This window comes from Bos taurus, chromosome 1, assembly GCF_002263795.3.
Source record: "Bos taurus isolate L1 Dominette 01449 registration number 42190680 breed Hereford chromosome 1, ARS-UCD2.0, whole genome shotgun sequence".
Taxonomy (NCBI): domain Eukaryota; kingdom Metazoa; phylum Chordata; class Mammalia; order Artiodactyla; family Bovidae; genus Bos; species Bos taurus.
The window spans coordinates 52,878,694-52,902,186 of record NC_037328.1 but is presented as its reverse complement, the minus strand read 5'-3'; the positions used below and the strand labels follow the sequence as shown (position 1 = coordinate 52,902,186).

The following is a 23,493-nucleotide window of genomic DNA, read 5'->3' as shown; positions in this document are numbered from 1 at the left end:
TCCAGTTGAGCTATTTCAAATCCTGAAAGGTGATGCTGTAAAAGTGCTACACTTAATATGCCAGCAAATTTGGAAAACTCAGCAGTGGCCACAGGACTGAAAAGGTCAGTTTTCATTCCAGTCCCAAAGAAAGGCACTGCCAAAGAATGCTCAAACTACCGCACAATTGCACTCATCTCCCACGCTAGTAAAGTAATGCTCAAAATTCTCCAAACCAGGCTTCAGCACTACATGAACCATGAACTTCCAGATGTTCAAGCTGGTTTTAAAAAAGGCAGAGGAACCGCAGATCAAATTGCTAACATCCAGTGGATCATCGAAAAAGCAAGAGAGTTCTAGAAAAATACCTATTTCTGCTTATTGACTATGCCAAAGCCTTTGACTGTGTGGATCACCATAAACTGTGGAAAATTCTGAAAGAGATGGGAATACCAGACCACCTGACCTGTCTCTTGAGAAACCTGTATGCCGGTCAGGAAGCAACAGTTAGAACTGGACATGGAACAATAAACTGGTTCCAAATAGGAAAAGAAGTACATCAAGGCTGTATATTGTCACCCTGCTTATTTAACTTCTATGCAGAGTACATCATGAGAAACACTGGGCTGGAAGAAGCACAAGCTGAAATCAAGATTGCCGGGAGAAATATGAATAACCTCAGATATGCAGATGACACCACCCTTATGGCAGAAAGTGAAGAACTAAAGAGCCTCTTGATGAAAGTGAAAGAGAGTGAAAAGGTTGGCTTAAAGCTCAACATTTAGAAAGGATCCTTGTAAACATGAGCAAAAATGTATTATATATTCTGTGGGCTCAGCTCAGTCCAGTTCAGTCGCTCAGTCATGTCCGACTCTGCGACCCCATGGACTGCATAATGCCAGGCTTCTCAAACTTGCTTAAGCTCATGTCCATTGAGTTGGTGATGCCATCCAACCATCTCATCCTCTGTCGGCCCCGTCTCCTGCCTTCAGTCTTTCCCAGCATCACAGTCTTTTCTAAGGAATCAGTTCTTCACATCAGGTGGCCAAAGTATTGGAGTTTTAGCTTCAGCATCAGTCCTTCCAATAAATATTCCAGGCTGATTTCCTTTAGGATTGACTGATTTGATCTCCTTGCAGTCCAAGGGACTCTCAAGAGTTTTCTCCAGCACCACAGTTGAAAAGCATCAATTCCTCGGGGCTTAGCTTTATGGTCCAACTCTCACATCCGTACATGACTACTAGAAAAACCATAGCTTTAACTATACAGACATTTGTCAGCAAAGTAATATCTCTGCTTTTTAATATGCTGTCTAGGTTGGTCATAGCTTTTCTTCCAAGGAGCACACGTCTTTTAATTTCATGGCTGCAGCCACCATCTGCAGTGATTTTGGAGCCCAAGAAAATAAAGTCTGTCACTGTTTACATTGCTTCCCCATCTATTTGCCTCAAATGATGGTACTGGATGCCATCATCTTAGTTTTTTGAATGTTTAGTTTTAAGTCAGCTTTTTCACTCCCCTCTTTCACTTTCAAGAGGCTCCTCAGTTCCTCTTTGCTTTCTGCCAAAAGGACGGTGTCATCTGCATATCTGAGGTTATTGATATTTCTCCTGGAAATTGTGATTCCAGCTTGTGCTTCATCCAGCCTGGCATTTCGCATGATGTACTCTGCATATACATTAAATAAGCAGGGTTACAGTATACAGCCTTGATATACTCCTCTCCCAATTTGGAACCAGTCCGTTGTCCCATGTCCGGTTCTGACTGTTGCTTCTTGACCTGCATACAGATTTCTCAGGGGGCAGGTCAGGTGGCCTGGTATTCCCATCTCTTTAAGAATTTCCCACCATTTATTGTTATCCACAGTCAAAGGTTTTAGTGTAATCAATCAATGAAGCAGAAATAGATGTTTTTCTGGAATTCTCTTGCTTTTTCTATGATCCAGGATGTTGGTAGTTTGATCTGATTCCTCTGCGTTTTCTAAATCCATCTTGAACAGTCTGTGAGCTATGATACAGGAATACATTTTACATACATATTTGTCAGAAGATGTGATTCTGCCTGTTATTTGAATAATGGAGAAACTACAGTTGTAATTCCTACAGATTTTCTGGTAGACCTTTTGTTGAAAAATATTCACAAAATTTTTAAAAAATAAGGCACCAAATTTTGCAATTACCAGTAATACATGTAAATACAGGTAGCAATAAGTTGATCTCCATGAGGCTCCATGCAGGAGTAATAGCTCCAATTACTGTCACAAATGTTTGTAATTGTATCTATTGCTGCCAGACAATAAATGCCTTTTAATATAGTAAGGCCATAAATGTACATGCTGCTGTTGTTTAAACAAAATACAATTTTCAGCAAATTTATCCTTGAAACACCTGCTATAATCAAAAAGAGGTGAATGCTATCAAAATAAACGGCCTAAATTAACTAGACACACATACATTTTTAGAGCAGCCAGTGTGATTACTCAACTGCAGGTTGTCTCAGAGAATGAAAGGAAATATTCACTGACGGACTTTTTTACAGGCACACTTTCTTTAAGGGAGACTACACGAAAGAGAGTACTGTTTTGGATTTTTGTATTGTTTTTAAAAAATGGTGTCATTTAGTGGACTTTAAGTTGTATTCTCAAGGTCAGCTGTATTTTTTTTTTCTTTGTAGCTTGTGGGTCGTGGACAGGGTCGTAGCAAAGTATACTAGGCATAATTATGCATTTGAAAATACTACAAAGGGGCGAAGGAAAATCTAGCCATCCTTAGGCACCTGGAAATGATTTTTAGCTGCTTGTGGCTGAACATTCAGGATATTCTGTGTTTAAACTTGGTTGATGATGCTTTCCTTCCTATTTACCCTGAGTGTGATAAATGTTTCAACTGGATCCCGAAAGGTTTCCTTTATCACAATTTGAAACAGTTTTTGCTTTAGAGATTACAATCAGCTCTAACTAAAGAACATCAACAGTGGTAGATTTTTAAGTAAATAACCAATAAAAATTACATGTTATGTAAATGCTGTAGAGGAAAGTGATTCATGCCTCATGGCAGATATACCTCAGGTAGACGTTTGTGATTGAGAGTGTGGAGTTAATACACATTGATTATAACTGGAATTTCTAGACTGCCTAAATATTTCATTATTGCAAAGTATAATTTCATGTTTCCTTTTAATTACTTAATATAAAATATGAATTGAAGCAGAAACCATTTATCATATGGACCTCTCTATGAAATGCACTTTGTAATTGCCTTGCCTCATTTTTCCAATCAATAGAGCAGTTCTCACCATCAGAATGTTTTATTACAAATTTCTTAACATTTGTACAGATTGTTACCCCCATAGTCTTTATCCCATTATATGTGGTTGTTTCTTTATGCCATGGTATCGATTTATGTTTCTTAGTTCTTCAAATATGTAGATGACTTCCGTTTTTGTTTTTTGAGTATCAGTATGAGATCAAAGTTTTGATGATTAATTCTTGAGGTTGAGAGGGACTGGCAAGGTCATCCCTTCTGGCCCTCCACCATGGTTCCTCAGCGTCCTGTGAAATAATGACATTCTGAGTCAGCCTGAGAGTGTTCCTGCATTTTAAGAAGAGCCCCTTTCTCTGCCTTGCCAAATCTCTTCTCAAAGCTCATGTCATGACTCTATCTAAAGTTTGGAAGCCTTCATTCAGAAGATTTGGACTTTTAAAAGGGTTGTGGATAGAGTAAGCATGAATAATAAGACTGAGTCAACATATGAAAATGCTTAGTAGCAGATGGTAATCAGTAAAGATAATCTCTGAGCACACATTAGAGATGTTATTTTTTTATCTAACAAGGTATTTTATGGAGAGATTATGGATCTCCAGTTTCAGTGCAATTACAGTCAGGTGTGAGGATCCCAGTGATTGTTATGATAGCCTTTGCTTACCCTTTATGTGCACGTCTTATTTTCTGTACAAGAGGAATATCTAGGAAGCAAGAACTTTCCCAAGGAAATACATATTTCTAGCATGATTCCCACACCCCCTGCAGCATATAGCATACACCGAACATACATACTGAACTCTTCCTAAGTCATATGGTTAGTTCTTTGAACACTTAGAAAAATCCTGCTTCCACACCAAAAAGGTGTACCACAGAAGACTTTAAGCTGCTGACAATTAAAGAAAAATCTCCCATTTAAAAATTCAAGGCAACCACATTCTGCAATTATCCTGCAACCTGGTGGGCATTTTTCATTAAGGAAGTAATTTAATCTCATGAAAAAATTATTTAATTTAATGCACAGTGTCTCTCTTTTTCTCTCTCGCTCACATACACACACGAATACATAAATGTGAGCAGTAATGAAGCTGAAAATTAATGTAACAATTAGGACAGGAAGAAGCGATTGCAAAACTGCTTGTGCAGAGTGCAAAAAGCGAGAATACAGATAATATTTTGTCATTAGAGTAGGGAGTGTTCTGGGTGGAGGAGGGAAATATGCTGCTCATATCCTTGCAAAGAGTATGATAAATTATTGACCTATTCCAAAAATATTTGCTACAGTGAACTTGGCCATATGCAGCTCCTTCTATCAAGCTGTCTTCTCTGCCTCTTTGATTTAACCTGATTTCCTGCTATCAGATTACCAGAGAATTTTGTCATTGACTGTGGATGGGATATTAAACATGTCACAGGAACATCAGTATTCCAGAGTGAAATCTTGAGACTGATCGCTTTGGGACCACAGCTCACCCTTGGCCCTATCTCTGTATGACTGCAACGACAGTTATCATTTTAATAACTAGGTCTGTCTCCCTCTGGTTAAAACACAGATGAGTTGTCCAGGTCCCCTTCCAAGCAAGGCCTTGCTGCCCAATTTCAGAGAGTGCCGTCTGCAGACAACCTCCAGCTGTCAGCTCCTTCAATACAGAGCTGCCTAACCCAAGCTCATGCCCTGCCAGGGTAACCCACATCTGGCTTATGTGAGTTGTTTATAGTTTGTGACTTACATACATAATGCTGATTTGAAAATTCTTGAACATGTCATTTGGGAAACATAAGTACACATTTCTCCTACGGTTTCTACTAAGAATGGAATTGCTGGGTCATAGTGTCTGCGTGTGCTCACCTTTGGCAGACCCTGCCAGATAATTGATAGTTTTTGAAAGTAATTATACAAATTTATACTCCTTCCGGCCTTGTCTGAAAGTTCCGGTTGCTCCCATTTTCTTCAGCATTTAGTATAGTTTTAGTCTCTTTTATTTTAATCACCATGGTGAGTTGCCTGTGATGTCTCATTGTCATTTTAATTTGCTTTTTCCTGATGCCTGATGAAGTTGTGCCCATTTCCATATGCTTATTTGGCAATTGGGTATTCCCTTTTGTCTTTTGCTGTTGGGTTACCTGCTTTTTCTTTTGATTTAAAGAAGTTTTTTTTATATACCCTGGACATGAGTCCTTTGTCAGATATATTAATATGTATTGTAAATACCTACCTTTTGGCTTTCTTTTCACTCTTATTGGTGTACTGTGATAAAATGGCTTAATTGTAATATACTCAAAATGATGTGTTTTGGAGAGAGTGGCATATGGCTGATATTTGTGTTTTAATCTTTGTTTCAATAATCTTTATTTAAATCTAGGTTTAAGAATCTTTGCTTCCCAGTATTACAAAGATAATCTCCTGTTTTCTTCTTGATGCTGTATTGTTTTACCTTTTTCATTGAGATCTGCAGTCCATCTAACATTTATTCTTATATACAGTGTGAGAGTGTAAGGCAGAACTCAAGATTTATTTGGTTTTCATATGTTTATGCAATTGACCCAATTTATTTTTAAAAATTTTCTTTTTACCAGTGCTCTGCTTTGTCATAAAAAGAGAACATGTTTTTGTGGGTCTGTATCTGGACATTCTGTTTTATTTCATTGGTCTGTTTGTTTAGGTAGTATCTCTTAGATTTTATTTTCTGTTTATTTGTTGCTGCTATTTAAAAATACATTTATCTGTGTATGTGTGTATTTGTACACATCTCGAGCAAACTTGCTAAACTCACTTATTCATTCTAACTGTAGGCCTGTAGACTCTTTTGCATTTTCTGTGTATACAATTATATTATCTGCAAATAACATCCATCTTATTTCTTTCTTTATAAGCCTTATCCCTTTTATTTCCTTTATCTTGTCTGAAATATACTGTTTAAGAATCCTAGTCTATGTTGGATATACGTTGCATTAGTAAGGAGAACGCTTTCAATATTTCAGTTTTACCATTAAGGATGATGTTAGCTTTATGACTTTTATAAATATCATAAGATGGGTTAAGGAACTTTGTTTTTTGTTCCTAGTTTGTTGAGTTATTATTATGAATGGATGTTAAATTTTTTCAAGTGATTTTTTTCTTTATTCATCTATTGAAATGACCATTTGATTTCTCTCTTCTTGTTTTCTCTCTTCTTGTTTTCTCTCATGTTATAATGGTTTATTGAGTATTAAACTAACCTTGCATTTTGGAATTAATATACCTTAATCATGTTATATTATCTTTTTGTATGTTACTGGATTCTGTTGGCTGTTAGGTTTTTATATCTCTACAAAAGATACTGATCTGTATTTTTTTTCTTGTTTTTTAAATATCTTTGTCAGGTTTTCGTGTGATGCTCTGAAGTTCTTATAAAACAAGTTGGCAGTTGCTATCCCTTTTTTTTCTATATTCTGGTAGGGTTCACATAAGGTTGTTGTTATTTCTTTCTTAGGTGTTTGAGAAAACTCACTGATAATGCCATATAGCTATAGGAATTCCCTGGTTGCCCAGCTTCCACTGCTGAGGGCGCAGAGTCAATTCCTGATTGAGGAACTAAGCTCCCACAGGCCATGCAGCATGGCCAAAAACAAAACGAGACACACAGGCAAAGCATGTAGGTGTGGCTGTTTCTTTGTGAAAAAGTTTTTAATTACATATGTTTATCCTAAAATGTTTCATATTTTTTCATTATACTATTGATATATAAATACATTCTTATAAAAATTCAAATATTAAATATAAAACTAAAGACTCCTTTAACCATCACCCCATAAAATTTTTAGTTGTGCTTTACTGCATTTCATCAGAGACACGACTTGATATCCTGTGGTGGTCTTCGGAGGTTTAGGCTCTACCCAATTTGCCTGTGTGAGCTTGGGCAGCCTACTTTGAAGTAGCCACATCTCAATATCCTCATGAAGTTTTTAAGAGAATCATATGTGATCATTTTAGAAACAATGTTTAACATAGTGCCTGACATATATAAAGCATTCCTTGAATATTAACATTGAAGTTGCTATTATTAGACTTAAAAAGATCTCAGAATGGATGTAAAGTACATAGGATTTCCTCCCCAGAGTGATTTTTAAAAATTCCCAGAGAAAGTGAATTCAGAGTTGAAACAAAGGTTTAAAAAGAAAAAATGGGTTAGACACTTTTCATGGAGGGAGCCCGTAAAAGCTGTTGTAAATGGTTTTATATTCATTAAAATAAAACTATAAAAACAGAACAATGAATGAAGATTTCATCACTAATTATTCATAACAGAATTGAGGGAGGAACAATAAGAATAGAGGGAAAAGGTGGGACATACAGCAGAAGTAACATTCTGTGATGGAAAGCAGTTCAAGACATCAGGGCCTGCCCCTGCCGTTGGGGGCTGGAGCGAAAGGCGCCCATAGATCAGTCAGCTGTGCCCTGGCATGGACTTTTCCTGAGCCTGTAAGAAAACCATCCCACTACACACGAAGGTGCCTGCCTCAGCTTTTCTATATCAAGAGTCTTTGGCACAATGCCTTTCCACACATAAAGAAGCTCAAACTTGGGTGGAGAAAAAAAAAAAAAACTGAGAGTTTGACATTTCACAAGTTGTAAATTAGTAGAACTTATACACAGATAAAAGTTTCATTTGCCATCCCTAGCTCATGTTTCAGACTCTCTTTTCCCTGCTATTTCAGAGAGGCGCTTTAAGCACTAAGTTGGGAAAAAACAAAATGTCTCTATGTATGCAAAGGAAATTGTTTAGGTGTTGTTCTGTTGAAGTAAAACCCAAAGATCTGTAGTCTTCCAGTCACCTTAACTTTTGTAACTAGATCTCATGCATTTTGATTTTATGGTATACCGTGAATCACCATCTGCAGAGATGTTATCACAGTTCTCCAGTTTCTGAAAAAAGGAGATATATAATTTGGTACTCAAGAATTTGGAACAGGGAGGAGGATTATAGTTTCAACAATACCTTTGCCATCTACCTCACAAGATTTTGTGTGACAGAACTACACACAAGATTTTGTATGAAAGGATTTGTAAAATAGAAGGAAAGTCTAAAGAAATTATATTCTCTATCATTATTAGTTTTCTCATTTCCATAGAGAGAAGAAATGTGCTAGATTAGATGAAAAGGTCACCTTCAATAGCGATGAGAAATGATGCTTAATAGACACACGTGGAGCACTTTGAAACAGGTGACCAGTAACCTCTCGTAGTCCGTGTGATCTCACTTGACACGTAACAAAAAGAAGTCTTGGTTTACCTTAAGTACTCTTTGGTAGTTCAGTTTATGACAAAGAAAAGCAGCATGTAGTATGTTAAGAGGCACCAGCATGGAATGCTTTCCACTTTCCAGACATGAAACTTTGGAAAGGTCATTTAACCTGATTCTTTTCTTCCCTATAAATTATGTATATATAGTCAGATTTCTGTATCACAAACCACCCCCAAATCACAGTGGTTTACAACAATAATAACATACATTTATTCTCATTCAAGATATGCATCTGCCAATGTGTGCTCAGCTGTGGCTTTGCTCCATCTGCTTTCCATGTTTCTTATTCTCAGACCTATAAGATAAACCCTTTGTGGGGCTTGCCTATTATCATGGCTGAAAGAAAGGGCAAGTGAGTTGATGATACCCCTTAGATTTTCTGCACAGTCCTGGCATAGGCCCTGTCCGTCATCATTCCACTGGCCAAAGAGAATCACGTGGGCAAGGCCAGCACGACTGGAGCAATGAAGTGCACTTCCCCCACAGCCAGCAGCAAGTCACATAACCCTATTACAGGCAAGGAGAGCGGTGAAAAAGAAGGGACAAGGAATATCTACTAGTGCTCTCAAACGTTGTCTCAGACGAGAAAAGTATTTAAAAGTGCCTCATAACCGAATGGATTCTCTCTTATTTAAGAATTGCTGTTATTGTTTAACAGTTCTTCTTACTGCTCCTTATTTGGAGGATTGGATCCTAACATATCATTGAAACCTATATTCTCCATTCTTACCACTAACCTTTCTAAAGTTTTTAACTCTCTCACTTGTAGTTTTTTAAAGCTATGTATTCATGTTTTGGGACCTCCCAGATGGCTCAGTAGTGACGAATCTGCCTGCAACTTAGGAGACACAGGTTCGATTCCTCAGTTGGGAAGATCCCCTGGAGAAGAAAATGGCAACCCACTTCAGTATTCTTGCCTGGGAAATCCCAAAGACAGAGGAGCCTGGTGGGCTACGGTCCATGGGGTAAAAGAGTTGGATACAACTTAGCAACTAAACAACAACATTCATGTTTTTAAAATGTTACAAGTACAATTATTTATGTCCTCTATTATAGCTATATTAAACCCCTTTCAGAAATGTCTTTGGGCACCCAGAAAGTTTTTGACATTTTTTCCCTTGATGATTAAAACTGACAAGATTCTCTTATAGGAAATTGGGAAAGTGTTGTTAGAAGAGGAAGAAATTTAAAATACCAATATTCAAATCCTGTTTTAATAAACACATATAAATATACACAGATATTAATTTTTACTACGTGGACAACTAATGAATATACTCTATTGGCAGTGTTTTTTCACCTTACTGTATGCTACATGTGTGAAAAACAGGCTTTTTTTTCCTGTGAAATATTTTTGATATGAATTTAACATTTTAATATACAATATTATATATATATATATATATATATACACACACACAATAATATATATATATGTGTGTGTGTATATATATGTTATATAATTGAATATAAAATCATATGGAATTTTAAAATCCAGTGATGAGCACTTATGAACCCAGTACCCAACCTGAGAGAGAACTGGGCCATTACAATACCCTGGAAGTTGTCCATGTGCTGCCCTGCTGCTGCCCCTCCCCACCCCCACCCCATAGGTAATCACTGTCCTCTGATTTGTGTACTGCCAGTAGCTGCTACTGCCTCTTCTTTTTTTTTTTTTTTTTCCTTTTTAGTGTTTTCACATATATGTGTGTCCTTCCCAGGTGGCTCAGTAAAGAATCTACCTACAATATAGGAGACCCAGCTTTGATCCCTGGGTCGGGAAGATTCCCTGGAGAAGGCAATGGCAACCCACTCCAGTATTTTTTTATGGAGAATTCCATGGACAGAGGAGCCTGGTGGGCTACAGTCCATGGGATCACATAGAGTCGGGCATGACTTGGCGACTAACACAACATGTGTGTACATCTCCAAATAGTGTATCCTTGACTTTTGCTGTGAGCTTTATAAAAATGTTACCATACGACGTTGTTTTTAGGAATGAAATATATGTTGCAGAATTAGTTTAAATCGTCCTCTACTGTTAAGATATTTAGAGAGTGTTCTACTGTTTTACACAGAGCTTATACATTGGCCTTTGTGTGTATCCCAATTATTTCCTTGGGAATAATTTCTAGAGGTGAAATTGCTGGGTTAAAGTATAAGAACACTTTTATAAGGCTTTTATAAAAATAGTTGTATGTCAGGAAATGTGTCCATCTCAAAGATTTTAAGAAAACAAGCATTCAAATTTGCCTGGCAGATAATTATAGATCATTACTAGTTTTCCACTTTAAAAAGCAATAAGAATACACAAATGTCCCATTAGCTTATCAAATTAGAAAGTCCAAAACCAAATTCTTCAGTATTTCTGACCCCCTGAAATCTATTCTGTTCTTGTCACACTGTGATTGTACTATGCTCTCAGTTCCTAAGGCTAGAAACCTTGCAGACATCTGTCTCCTTGCCCACATCTGTCTACTTGCCCACCTCCCCTTCAGCCGCCTCACACTTCCCCTGAGTTAGTAATCAACACACTTCCCCTGAGTCAGTAATCAAATACTTGTAGTCTGTCTCTGCAACGTCCCTGGAATCCACCCCTTCCCTTCCATTCTTACAAGCACTGCTCTGATAAACCCCTGCTAATCTGTCAAGTGGACCATGACACAGCTTCTTAATTGGTCTGCTGCTGCTGCTAAGTCACTTCAGTTGTGTCTGACTCTGTGCGACCCCACAGACGGCAGCCCACCAGGCTCCCCCGTCCCTGGGATTCTCCAGGCAAGAACACTGGAGTGGGTTGCCATTTCCTTCTCCAGTGCATGAAAGTGAAAAGTGAAAGGGAAGTCGCTTAGTCATGTCCGACTCTTAGTGACCCCATGGACTGCAGCCTACCAGGCTCCTCCATCCATGGGATTTTCCAGGCAAGAGTATTGGAGTGGGTTGCCTTTGCCTTCTCTAATTGGTCTGCTACCTGCCTTCAATCTCAACCTTTCTAATTAGTCGTTCACTCTGTTACTTTCTCAAAACACAGACTTGTCTTTAAAACTGAAACTAAAAATCTTTGATAGCTCTCCATTATCTCTACAAGATAAAATCCACACTCCTTAATTAAAGCCCTTGATCTAATTTAACCTACCATCTCCAGCTTTGTTTCCTTGTGATTCAACCACCCCACCCTAAGAACTTTGTGTGTTATATTCTAGCCAGCCTGGCCTACTGTTCTCTATATATTTTTCTGTTTTCCCTTGTTCTTGTTACTCCCTCAGCCTAAAATACTGTTCCTCTCCCCCTCCTTTTCAGCAAGTTGAAATGCTAGTGCTCATGTTTCAAGGTTCCAATGAAACGCCAGCTCCTCCATGGAGCTTAACATCAATGTAAGTTATCATAGTTATGCACAGATGAGTCAGGCATGTTTGCTTCTCTCAAAATACTTTGAATATCAAAACATGAAAAAAATGCATGTTTTAAACATTTGTTGGATCGAAAACAGTGCTAGGTAGAAAAAAGTAGAACACAAAACTGTTTTAAACACCAGTTACACTAAATTTTAAATGTATGTATAAATATATGTGTATGTTTATACATTTATATATGTAAATATATACACACATATACATATATATCTATTGACAGAGACAGAGACTGATAGGAATACTTGAGCTTGATGTTTATTAAGCTTCTAACATTTTTTTTTTTAATCAGGCAGGATGAGTACTTCTTTACAAAATTATTATAATGATACTTGTTAGGTTCATTATCTTTCATCAAGATGCTTGCTTGAGCTTAAACAGGTTCCCATTTTAAAACTTAACCACATTAGATCTAGTTGCAGGAGGTCAGCCAGTTGCTTCTCCTTCCTTTTCCTTTGTTGACTGGCTTAGTTGGAGGGGCCTGTTTCCAGGTCACGTCTGTCTAACCATAGTCATAGGTCATGAGCAGTCCAGGCATTGCTATAGATGACTATTAGATGGGTGAATCAATGATCTTCAAGATTCTTTCCACGCTTGTATTCTGAGATACGTTCCACTCATGAGACAGAAAAAATGCTTAAGGACACAGCAAAGTGCTGTTTGTTCTCTGCTCTAGGGTTTCCCTGGTGGCTCAGGCAATAAAGAATCTGTCTGCAATGCAAGAGACCCAGGTGTGATCCCTGGGTCAGGAAGATCTGGAGAAGGGACTGGCTTCCCACTCTAATATCCTTGCCTGAGGAGCCTGGCAGGCTATAGTCCGTGGGGTCGCAGAGTTGGACACAACTGAGCAACAAACACTTCTTTCACTAGCACCTTCACTGATGTCAAGCAACCAGTTTCTCCTTTTATTAACTCTGAACTGCCAAAAGATACTGTGTGGGGATTAGTACACTGGGCTTCTGATCCACATGCACCACTACCTCTGGGGCCTTGGACACGGCCCTTTCTGTCACCGAGCGTCTGTTTGCTCTATCTGTGAAATGATGAAGGTCAGGCTAGATGCTCTTTGAGCTTCTTTGCAGATGTAATGTAATTTCATAATTGATATGTGTGAAATATCCAAGGATTTTTTACCATATAATCACAGACACGTTTCAAAGTTAAGAAATTATTACACTAGAACTATTCACAAAAGAGTTTTTCCTTCATAAAGTGGTGTAGATATAAAATGGGAGCAGGAAGGGAGAAAATGCAGGAAGGTATGTGTGATTGAAGGATAGCCTGGCCCCATCACTTACTTCAACTCACCTTAATATTTTTTCTCTTCTGATGAATATTTCTCAAGTCTTAAAATTGTTACCTTTAGTAATATAAATCAAAAATTTTGAGAATCTCTTCTAGGAAATTAAAATGTTGGGATAGATTTTAAATATGCACACAAATTTAGATCAGTCTCAAAGTAGTAGAATATATCTCAAATATATGAACTCTAATAATCATTATAGAGATTTCTTAAGAGAGAGACTCTGAAGTCTAAACAAGAGAGCCCCATTTTAATTTCAAGGGACAAACTAATATTTGATATATGATACAAGTTCAAACTACCTTACAATTGTGCTCGTTTCATATGCTAGCAAGGTAATGCTTAAAATCCTTCAAGCTAGGCTTCAGCAGTACATGAACCAAGAACTTCCAGATGTACAAGCTGAATTTAGAAAAGGCAGAGGAACTAGAGGTTAAATTGCCAACATCCATTGGATCATAGAAAAAGCAAGAGAATTCCAGAAAAAACATCTGCTTCATTTACTACACTAAACTGTGGAAAATTCTGAAAGAGATGGGAATACCAGACCACCTTACCTGCCTCCTGAGAAACCTGTATGAGGGTCAAGAAGCAACAGTTAGAACCGGACATGGAATAACGGACTGTTTCAAAGTTGGGAAAGGAGTATGTCAAGGCTATATATTGTCACCCTGGTTATTTTAACTTCTATGCAGAGGACATCATGTGAAATGCTGCAATGGATATATCTGTCACAAGCTGGAATCAAGACTGCCGGAAGAAATATCAACAACCTCAGATATATAGATGATACTCCCCTAATGGCAGAAAACAAAGAGGAACTAAAGAGCCTCTTGATGAAGGTGAAAGAGGAGAGTGAGAAAGCTGACTTAAAACTCAACATTAAGAAAACTAAGATCATGCCATCCAGTCCCATCACTTCATGACAAATAGATAGGGAAACAATGGAAACAGTGAGAGGCTATTTTCTTGGGCTTCAAAATCACTGAAGATGGTGATTGCAGCCATGAAATTAGGACACTTCTTCCTTGGAAGAAAAGCTATGACAAACCTGGACAGCATATTAAAAAGCCCAGACATCACTTTGCTGACACAGGTACATCTAGTCAAAGCTGTGATTTTTCCAGTAGTCATGTACAGTTGTGAGAGTTGGACCATGAAGAAAGCTGACTGCCAAAGAATTGGTGCTTTTGAACTGTGCTGTTGGAGAAGACTCTTGAGAGTCCTTGGACTGCAAGGAGATCAAACCAGTCAATCCTAAAGGAAATCAACCCTGAATATTCTTTGGAAGGACTGATGCTGAAGCTGAAGCTCCAATACTTTGGCCACCTGATGTGAAGAGCTAATTAATTGTACAAAACCCTGATGCTGAAAAAGACTGAAGGCAAGAGGAGAAGGGGGCAATAGAGGACAAGATGGTTCCATGGCTTCACCAACTCAATGGACATAAGTTTGAGCAGACTCTGGGAGATGGTGAAGGATGGGAAAGCCTGGCGTGCTGCAGTCCATGGAGTCACAAAAAGTTGGACATGACTTAGCAACTGAAAAAAAACTTGATTCCAGAGTTGCTTCTGTTATACATAATTGTTACTGTTTAAACAAGTATTTCTTTTCTAGTAATTAGTTTTTTTTTTTTTTCTATTTTGATGGGTAGTCATAAATATTAACCACCAGCAGTGCAGGGATGATTTATATTCAAATTGTCAGACATCACTCTGTGAACACATAAAATAATTTAAATTTATTTAGAACCTTTTATCCTGAAGTGCTCTACACATATTTCCTTATAATCTGATTGCAGGCTATATATAGGCCTCTCCTACCTGAAACAGAGCAGCAACCAAAGTAATTAAAATAAAGAATATAGCTTCAAAACTGTAGAAGAAAGAAGGAAATGTATTTTTCACTTGTTTCTCTATGCTCTTATCCCTATAGGATTGGAGAATCCATGTTGACCAAATGCACCAGCACAAAAGTGGGATTGAATCTGCTCTAAAGGAAACCAAGGTATGTGACTTACTTCAGATGAGTCCGTGAGTCCATTTATTCATCTGTGAAGTACCTGTTAAGGGAAGACATGAAAGAAAAGTGGCGCAGTCCTTACCCTTGAGGAGTTTACTGATCAAATATACCATATTATATTTCAGCAGCCCTAAGATTTAAACCAACTAAATAAAGGTAACTATTTAAAAGATGTGGGTGTGTATATATATATATATATATATAGTTTATTGCATACTTTATAGTATAGATGTAGTTTATTTATATATGTAGGCGTGTTAGAATCATTTCATCATTCTTTCCTCTTTGAATCCCGAAGAATAACAGAGTGCCAGGCCAGCAATGCCTAGAACCTACAGCTTCCAGGCTTGCTGCCCTGCCAGGAATAGGGACTTTTGGAGACTACCACAAGGAAGCCAAGCTGGAGTAAGGTTCTGGTTCCCAGACTGGAGCTATAAGTTTGGTTTGGTTTGGTTTGAACGGTATAAGTTTATTTTCCCACAGTTGCAGAGGCTAGAAGACTGATATCAGGATGCCAGCTGACCAGGTTGTAGGGAGGGCTCTCTTCTTGGCCACATGCAGCCACTTACTCACTGTGTCCTCACATGGGGAAAGAGAGCTATGATATCTCTTCCTCATATTATAACAACACCAGTTCTGTGAGCTCCACTCTGATGACCTCATTTAATCAAAATCACCTCCTATAAGGCTCCAATACAGTCACTTGAGGGGAGATGGGGGAAAGGAAGGCATCATCATATTAATTTCGGAAAACACAATTCAATCATAGTAAGATTGCTCATGCCTAAGTATGAATCTGCTATAGAACCCCTTATTCCCTCTGAATACCACTCAAAACTGGCATCCTTTTTGTGTCACCCAATGATGTCACTGCAGACTAGAGCGATAAGTTTAATGATCTACTTCCAGCTGCAATATTCCAGTCATCTTTGAATTGTGCTTATAAGAAAATCATGTTATTCCCTTACCTACTTTGATTGTGAACTTTAAAGCAAATTCCACTCACACACATTTTGGATTTGCATAAGGACAAATAAATCAACTAACACTACCAGGTGCTTTTTAATTTTAACATTCTGCAGAGTGTGACTAAAATAATTCTCCTTGCAGAGTTTTTTGTTACTGAAAATTTCAAACTGTTTCATCTTTTTTATTTGTAACTAAGAATTTGTGGGCTGAACAGAGGGAGATTTAACCCATTTAAAACTACTTTGGAAAATCATATTTGTGCATTCTTTGCCTATTAAAATTTCATGAAATTTCTAGGGATTTTTGGACAGACTTCATAATGAAATTAGTAGGACTCTGGAAAAGATTGGCAGCCGAGAAAAGTACATCAACAATCAGCTGGAGCACTTGGTTCAGGAATATCGTGCGGCTCAAGCCCAGCTGAGTGAGGTAACTGAAGAGTGATGCCTGGGGCTCATTCCAGTTCATGACTCTGATCCCTAAACTTGACACAGCACTTGTCTTCTAGAGGGTCATGCAGTACTTTTCACAAACAGCAGCACAGTAATTCTCTGCCCGCATTTGGAAGCAAACGGAACTTGTCATCTCCATTTTACGTGCGATAGAAATGACATCCTAGGAGTCTTTAAAATGCATTTCTTCATCTGATTGAAGTAAAAGAAGTCATATATTCCTTAGAAAAGGAACAGGGTGTCAGGACACCTGGTTTTGTTTCTAAGTCTGCTGTTAATTTACTGTCTGAGTAGGAGGAAGTAGAAGAGTATGCATATACATGTGTCGGGGGAAAAGACAGCCTTGCCATAATGGCTTACAACCACATAATAAGGGATATGAAAGCAAGACACATTCAAAGACAGCAGTTTAATTAATTAAATGAGCACATTTTTTGATCCTGTCAAAGTTTTAGAATTTCAACCAAAAATAAAATAAAAACCTTCATCCTTTGAAAGCAGCCATGCTTTGTTCCAACGGTAGGGATCTAATGACTTTTCTCTGGGATTTATGCTCCCCACTTTCCTGATGTTGAGGAAGACCACTAAGAGCACTTACCAATGTCAGTTGAAGGCAGACAAGGTTAGAAGGAGAAAAGAATGGGAATAAACTGGAGATACTTCTATATTAATACTTTTAGGAGTTCTCAAAGACGAAGCAGAAGCTAACCTTCACATTTTTTATTGTTTGTTTAATTAACTGTTCACACATATACACACGTATTCATGGGTATTTTTATTTTTAAAATGCTGTAAAAAGTCTCTGATTAAAGCCACCCTGTATTTCTCAAACACTGATACTAAATAATTGTTAAATTAGTTCCCAAGAACATTTCTGTATTCTCATACTGCTTGTTAAATCTTACTAATTACTGATTCTGATGTTCTATTGTTTCTGAGAACGAGTTTTCTCTGCATAGCAGGCAGATTAGATCAACCAAGAGCCATTGTCTAAACTGTTGAGGAATGGCTGAGGACAAATTTTTATTGTGAACTGTGGCCCTGAGTGTTACACAGTCAGTACATGGTGGTTAAGGTAGTTCAGCCTTATATAGTGTTTTCATTAAACACATGGTGCCTGTTAGGAACATTCAAATAGCCGCTGTTAAAATGTCGCTTTTCACAAATGTATTCACAGACAAGGAAGGGGTTGTCATAGAATGATATGCAGAAATTGTAAATACAAAGAGGTCATATTTAAGTAATCTGCTTGTTTTGATTTTGCCATTAAACAAAATATTTTCTCCCTCAGGCAAGGGAGCGTTACCAGCAGGGAAACGGTGGAGTAACTGAAAGGACCAGAATCCTGTCTGAGGTACGCACGGTTCACCCAGATTCTCACCTGGCAGCAGGGCCCTGCTGTTGACAGCCATGGATGGGTTAATACTGCTACAGCCACAGTTGTTTACTTTAGTAATTGCTTCCTGTGGCTCTAAATCCTTTTCTTCAGGAGAAAAATCCCTAAATTTTCTTTTCAATGAATCAGTTAGATATTTATATACCTACTTATTTCCACAAAATGCCTAAAATTGTTTTACTAAATGTAATGTAAAATATGCTGATGATATTAGCACGTTTATAACCTTCCTTAATCTTTTTAAAAACATAATAATTATAATTAATATATAGAAGAGTTAAGTATTTACTTAAATGTCTATAGTAAATTTTAATATTAGTATTTAAGATATAATTTTTTAAATGATTGTTGTTGATAACTTGTATGTGATCCTATTTCTCTGTCCACAAATTGAGACGGGCATTTAACCCTTTCCCTTCTAAAGACTTTTTAGAAGGGATTTTTAGAGTATTTTTAGAATAGTCTAAAAAGAAGACTTTTTACAATGTTTACATACATTGTTGTATTTACTTTCATCATTTTGCAAGAAACAGAAGACCTAATATATATTAGTTATATTAATAATACATGTATTATATTTTATGTATTAGGTCTTACCTTTAAATATTTGTGTGTGTGTGTATATATATATATTAATAATATATACTCCCACTTCTCACTGAAGAGCTGAGAGGAAAAAAGACCTGAAAAGATCAGTAGCCAGTGTGGGACTAAAATCTAAGACTATCTTTGGATATACTCAAGTATAATTGTTACAAACTTTTCTGTATAGTGGGCTTCCTAGGTGGCTCAGTGGTAAAGAATCCACCTGCCAGTGCAGGAGACACAGGAGATGCGTGTTCAATCCCTGGGTCGGGAAGATCCCCTGGAGAAGGAAATGACAACCCACTTCAGGACTCTTGCCTGGAGAATTCCATGGACAGAGGTGGGCTCTAGTCCATGGGGCCACAAAGAGTCTGACATGACTGAGCAAACAGAGCACGCACACACACACACACCCACACACACACACATTTCTATACAGTAGAATTAAGCTTTTTTCCTGGAGATTATTTGAGGAGTAAATAGTTATTTTAAAATAATAAAAATATTACTTTAGAAATACTTAGACTGTAGTCCTGTGGTGCTTCTAGGCAGATAAAACATTATACAGAACTAAAGTGCTCACTTACATTAGGTAAATTAACACTGGAAGGGAGTCCAGGGAACCATTTAGTTCTTTCGGAGTATGTAGTTATCCCCAGTTGTAACATTTCAGATGCCTGAACAAAATTAATTTGCTTTACTTGGATGTGCACTTTATTCCCAAGGAAGTTTTTACTCACCAGTATGATAAAAAATAAAGACTACTAAGTTACAATAATTATGGTTTGGTTCTAAATTGTATCAAAAATTTTTCAGTTTTTTAAAGGTGATACTTTCCACCAATATTAATTCTAGTTTGGAAGTTTGCTAATAACAGAGACTATAGTACAATTTTGAGTATGATGTAGAGTATATATAAGGGCCAGTATAGCAGCACAGTATGCTTCTTGGAGTTCATGGTTTGGATAAAGCAGTTAGAATATTTTTACATATAGCCATATGGCATAAATGTTATTTTTAGTGTCCTATAGGGGAAGAGGTGGCATATTCTCTTACAAAACTATAATATTAAGAAAGATACCTAGTAAATCTTTAGAATTAGCAAAGCTTTTAGGATGTTTATGGTATTTTAATTAATAACTAGTCATTAGAGACTTGCATGGTAGATGCTATGAGATAACTGCAAGGCTTGAGTGCCTAATGCCTAAAAAAAAAACAACTTAGATCTTTTTTATTCTATCATGTTATAACCTGAGAGAGTTAATGAGAAAGTAATTTGGTGATGTCAGTATCAGACTTTATTTTTTGGGGCTCCAAAATTACTGCAGATGGTGATTGCAGCCATGAAATTAAAAGAGGCTTACTCCTTGGAAGGAAAGTTATGACTAACCTAGATAGCATATTCAAAAGCAGAGACATTACTTTGCCAACAAAGGTCCGTCTAGTCAAGGCTATGGTTTTTCCTGTGGTCATGTATGGATGTGAGAGTTAGACTGTGAAGAAAGCTGAGCGCCGTAGAATTGCTGCTTTTGAACTGTGGTGTTGGAGAAGACTCTTGAGTCCCTTGGACTGCAAGGAGATCCAACCAGTCCATTCTAAAGGAGATCAGCCCTGGGATTTCTTTGGAAGGAATGATGCTAAAGCTGAAACTACAGTACTTTGGCCACCTCATGCAAAGAGTTGACTCATTGGAAAAGACTCTGATGCTGGGAGGGATTAGGGGCAGGAGGAGAAGGGGACAACAGAGGATGAGATGTCTGGATGGCATCACCGACTCGATGGACGTGAGTCTGAGTGAACTCCAGGAGTTGGTGATGGACAGGGAGGCCTGGCGTGCTGCAATTCCTGGGGTCGCAAAGAGTCAGACATGACTGAGCGACTGAACTGCACTGAACTGACTGAACAATAGGAGCATGCTTAGAAGATAAAAAGCTTAGCATGTCTGCATACTTTATCTTATTGTTCAAATTGGGAAGCCCAAATTATGTCCAGGATACTGCTAATATCTTTGTATCCCTTTATGTGTGTATTATGTCTGAATTATTTGTCTTAATACGTCATTCAAAAATTTGGAAGTTTCTTTAAAATCCAATGCTCATGAGAACTTTTGTTTTCAATGAAAGGTTACAGAAGAGCTAGAAAAGGTGAAACAAGAAATGGAAGAAAAAGGCAGCAGTATGACCGACGGTGGTAAGTACACACGAATTTTAAGAAGAAAATAAGCAAAAGTGTCTCTCCTTAAGAAATGTATTTTTTAGAAGGTATTAATAAATAGGAAGTCTCCTTTTTAAAATGAATTTGTTTGAAGGAGGGGTACATGGTACAAAAATGATGTCTGATAATCAGTATACTATTTTCCTTATAAATGAGCTGAGAAGAGTCATTTTTACTATCATTCAGGATTTTATTCAAACTATATCTGTTCGGATTCATTTTGATATTTGGCAAAACTAATACAATTATGTAAAGTTTAAAAATAAAATAAAATTTAAAAAAAAAAAGAAAGAAAGAAATAGGATATGCCTGTTTAAAAAAAAAAGTAATATTTTGTTCTGTTTTCATCCAGTGAGATTCATCATTCCATTTTATGGTACAAAAACAGTCAGTGTAGGTGGTAATGTGATGACTCCCTTTTTCACTCACCCTCAGTAGGCCTGATAGTCAAGGGTCAGATAGGGAAGAATTAATATTCCGACAGTAATCATCCTCCATTGTGAGCTAGTTACTTTGACATGGCCTGGTGGTGATTGCCCAAAGGCCTTTCTATGTTCTAGAAAGATTTTAGAGTGTTAATGGTACATACTGAGTGATCTTTCAAAAGGTGATGTATAGAGGGTTTGCAGTATGTTTGAATGAGCCCATTAGCTGTGTCTCAAAGTAATTCTTTTTTCCCTTTGCATCCCTTTTTTAATCTCCTTTCTCCCATAGTATCCTTTTTTCCTTAGACAAATATACTAGCCCATTAAAAAATACTGAAGAAATCATTATACACCCCTTTAGCAATTCTTCCTCTAGAAAAGAAGTTCAGCCTCAGTACATCAAATGCTACATCATTTCCCAGCCTAGAAATTTCAGGTGTTTAAAATGCCACAGCAAAACTGTGTGAATGTCAGTAAATTGTTGGCTGTTTTTAACCCTATTTTTGGCTTAAGACAAAGTGAGGAAAATGTCATACCATTCTGTAATAAACTGATACTCCAAATGAAAATTTTTATTCCATGTTATTTTCATTCTGCAGCTCCTCTGGTGAAGATTAAACAGAGCTTAACAAAGCTGAAGCAAGAAACCGTTCAGATGGACATTAGAATCGGTGTTGTGGAACACACATTACTCCAGTCGAAACTGAAGGAAAAGTCCAACATGACAAGAGACATGCATGCCACAATCATTCCAGAATCTGCAATAGGCTCTTATTAAAACATACCATTTATCATGCTTCTGATTATTGGTTTTTTATAGAAAATCATATTTCATGTTGCATAGATTACAAAGCACAGTTATTCCTCTTAAAGCATGTTGATGGGTATTTTTTTACATATATACACACATATTGTATCATGATGATTATGGATGGTCAAAACTTTTAAATTGAATATAATATTTAATAAAGTAATTTAAAATTCTCACTTTCAAAGCAGCTTTCACTAATCATTACATATAGTAAAGCCCTGACCTGGTGGCTCACTGTTCTTATGGTTCCTTGCATTTGAGAGAGAGGAACGTGGTGCAGAGTGGGTAGGACCCATGCTTTCTGCAGGTGCTGCTGCTGCTGTCAGCACGTGGACCTTTGGGACAAGCCAGCCCCTTCCATTTGATACACACACAGTCATCTCAAGTGCTTCTGCTCCCAGACGCAGCCAGCAATGGCTGGGAATTCTTTCCAAAATTCCAAACTACCCTTGCCTCAACTTTATGGTTACCTAAAATTACATTTTTTTAAAAAAAGCATTAGAATAAAACTTCAGTATCTTTATTAACATTTGAAGTTTATTATTTACCATGACCATTTCATGACTAAACTGATTTTATATCTACTATGATCTAAGGTTCCCTGATAAAAAATAAATATTTCAGTCATGTTTGATTATGTTTCTGTAGTGAATTAAAAGGTGTATACATTTCTCAGTTCTACTTTCTTCTGTGGTATCAGATATACTAAAGAATCATTTTGTAGCAGAAGGAAGGATAGCAAGTCATGTCACAATCATCCTCCTGGTACTGGCAGTCTTTACTTACATATCTTACTGAGCAACTTTCTCATCTGGGATTTCTAAGTTGGTGACATAAGCAATATGAGAGTGACCAGACTTGCAACTGGGGGAAACTGATGAGATGTGCTCAAACCAGAAGACAGCCCACACTTATTTTTTGAAAATAAGGGGGAAACAAGGATCTAGTGATAAATTTTTATTAAAATACTATATATATGTGTATGTGTATGCATATATATGTATATATATATGACAGAAAAAATAAAATCCCCTTATTTTTCATTCGAGTATTTTATTTCCACCCTGCTTTATTTTTAGCCTTTACTTTCCATATATATACCCTCACACACACAAATCATTTTCTTTCAAACTTTCTAGTTTAAGATTACATTTAGATAAATCAGTATGCATAAACTATTCTTTTACTCAAGAGTGAAAGTGAAAGTCCTGTCTGCCTCTTTGTGACCCCATGGACTATACACTCCATGGAATTCTCCAGGCCAGAACACTTTAGTGGGTAGCCTTTCCCTTCTCCAGGGGATCTTCCCAACCCAGGGATCAAACCCAGGTCTCCCATGTTGCAGGTAGATTCTTTACCAGCTGAGCTATCAGGGAAGCCCATTA

At 37.3% G+C, this 23,493-nt stretch overlaps 1 protein-coding gene across 1 annotated transcript in view; it reads left to right on the top strand.

Moving 5' to 3' along the window:
* IFT57 (intraflagellar transport 57) overlaps positions 1-22,281 on the top strand; it is a 73,480-nt gene extending 51,199 nt beyond the window's left edge. The window contains 5 exon segments of the mRNA NM_001105403.1: positions 15,170-15,241; positions 16,523-16,654; positions 17,969-18,031; positions 20,782-20,848; positions 21,897-22,281. Coding sequence (NP_001098873.1) covers positions 15,170-15,241; positions 16,523-16,654; positions 17,969-18,031; positions 20,782-20,848; positions 21,897-22,075 — 513 coding nt within the window. The 3' untranslated portion in view covers positions 22,076-22,281.
* Positions 22,282-23,493: the final 1,212 nt, after the last annotated feature.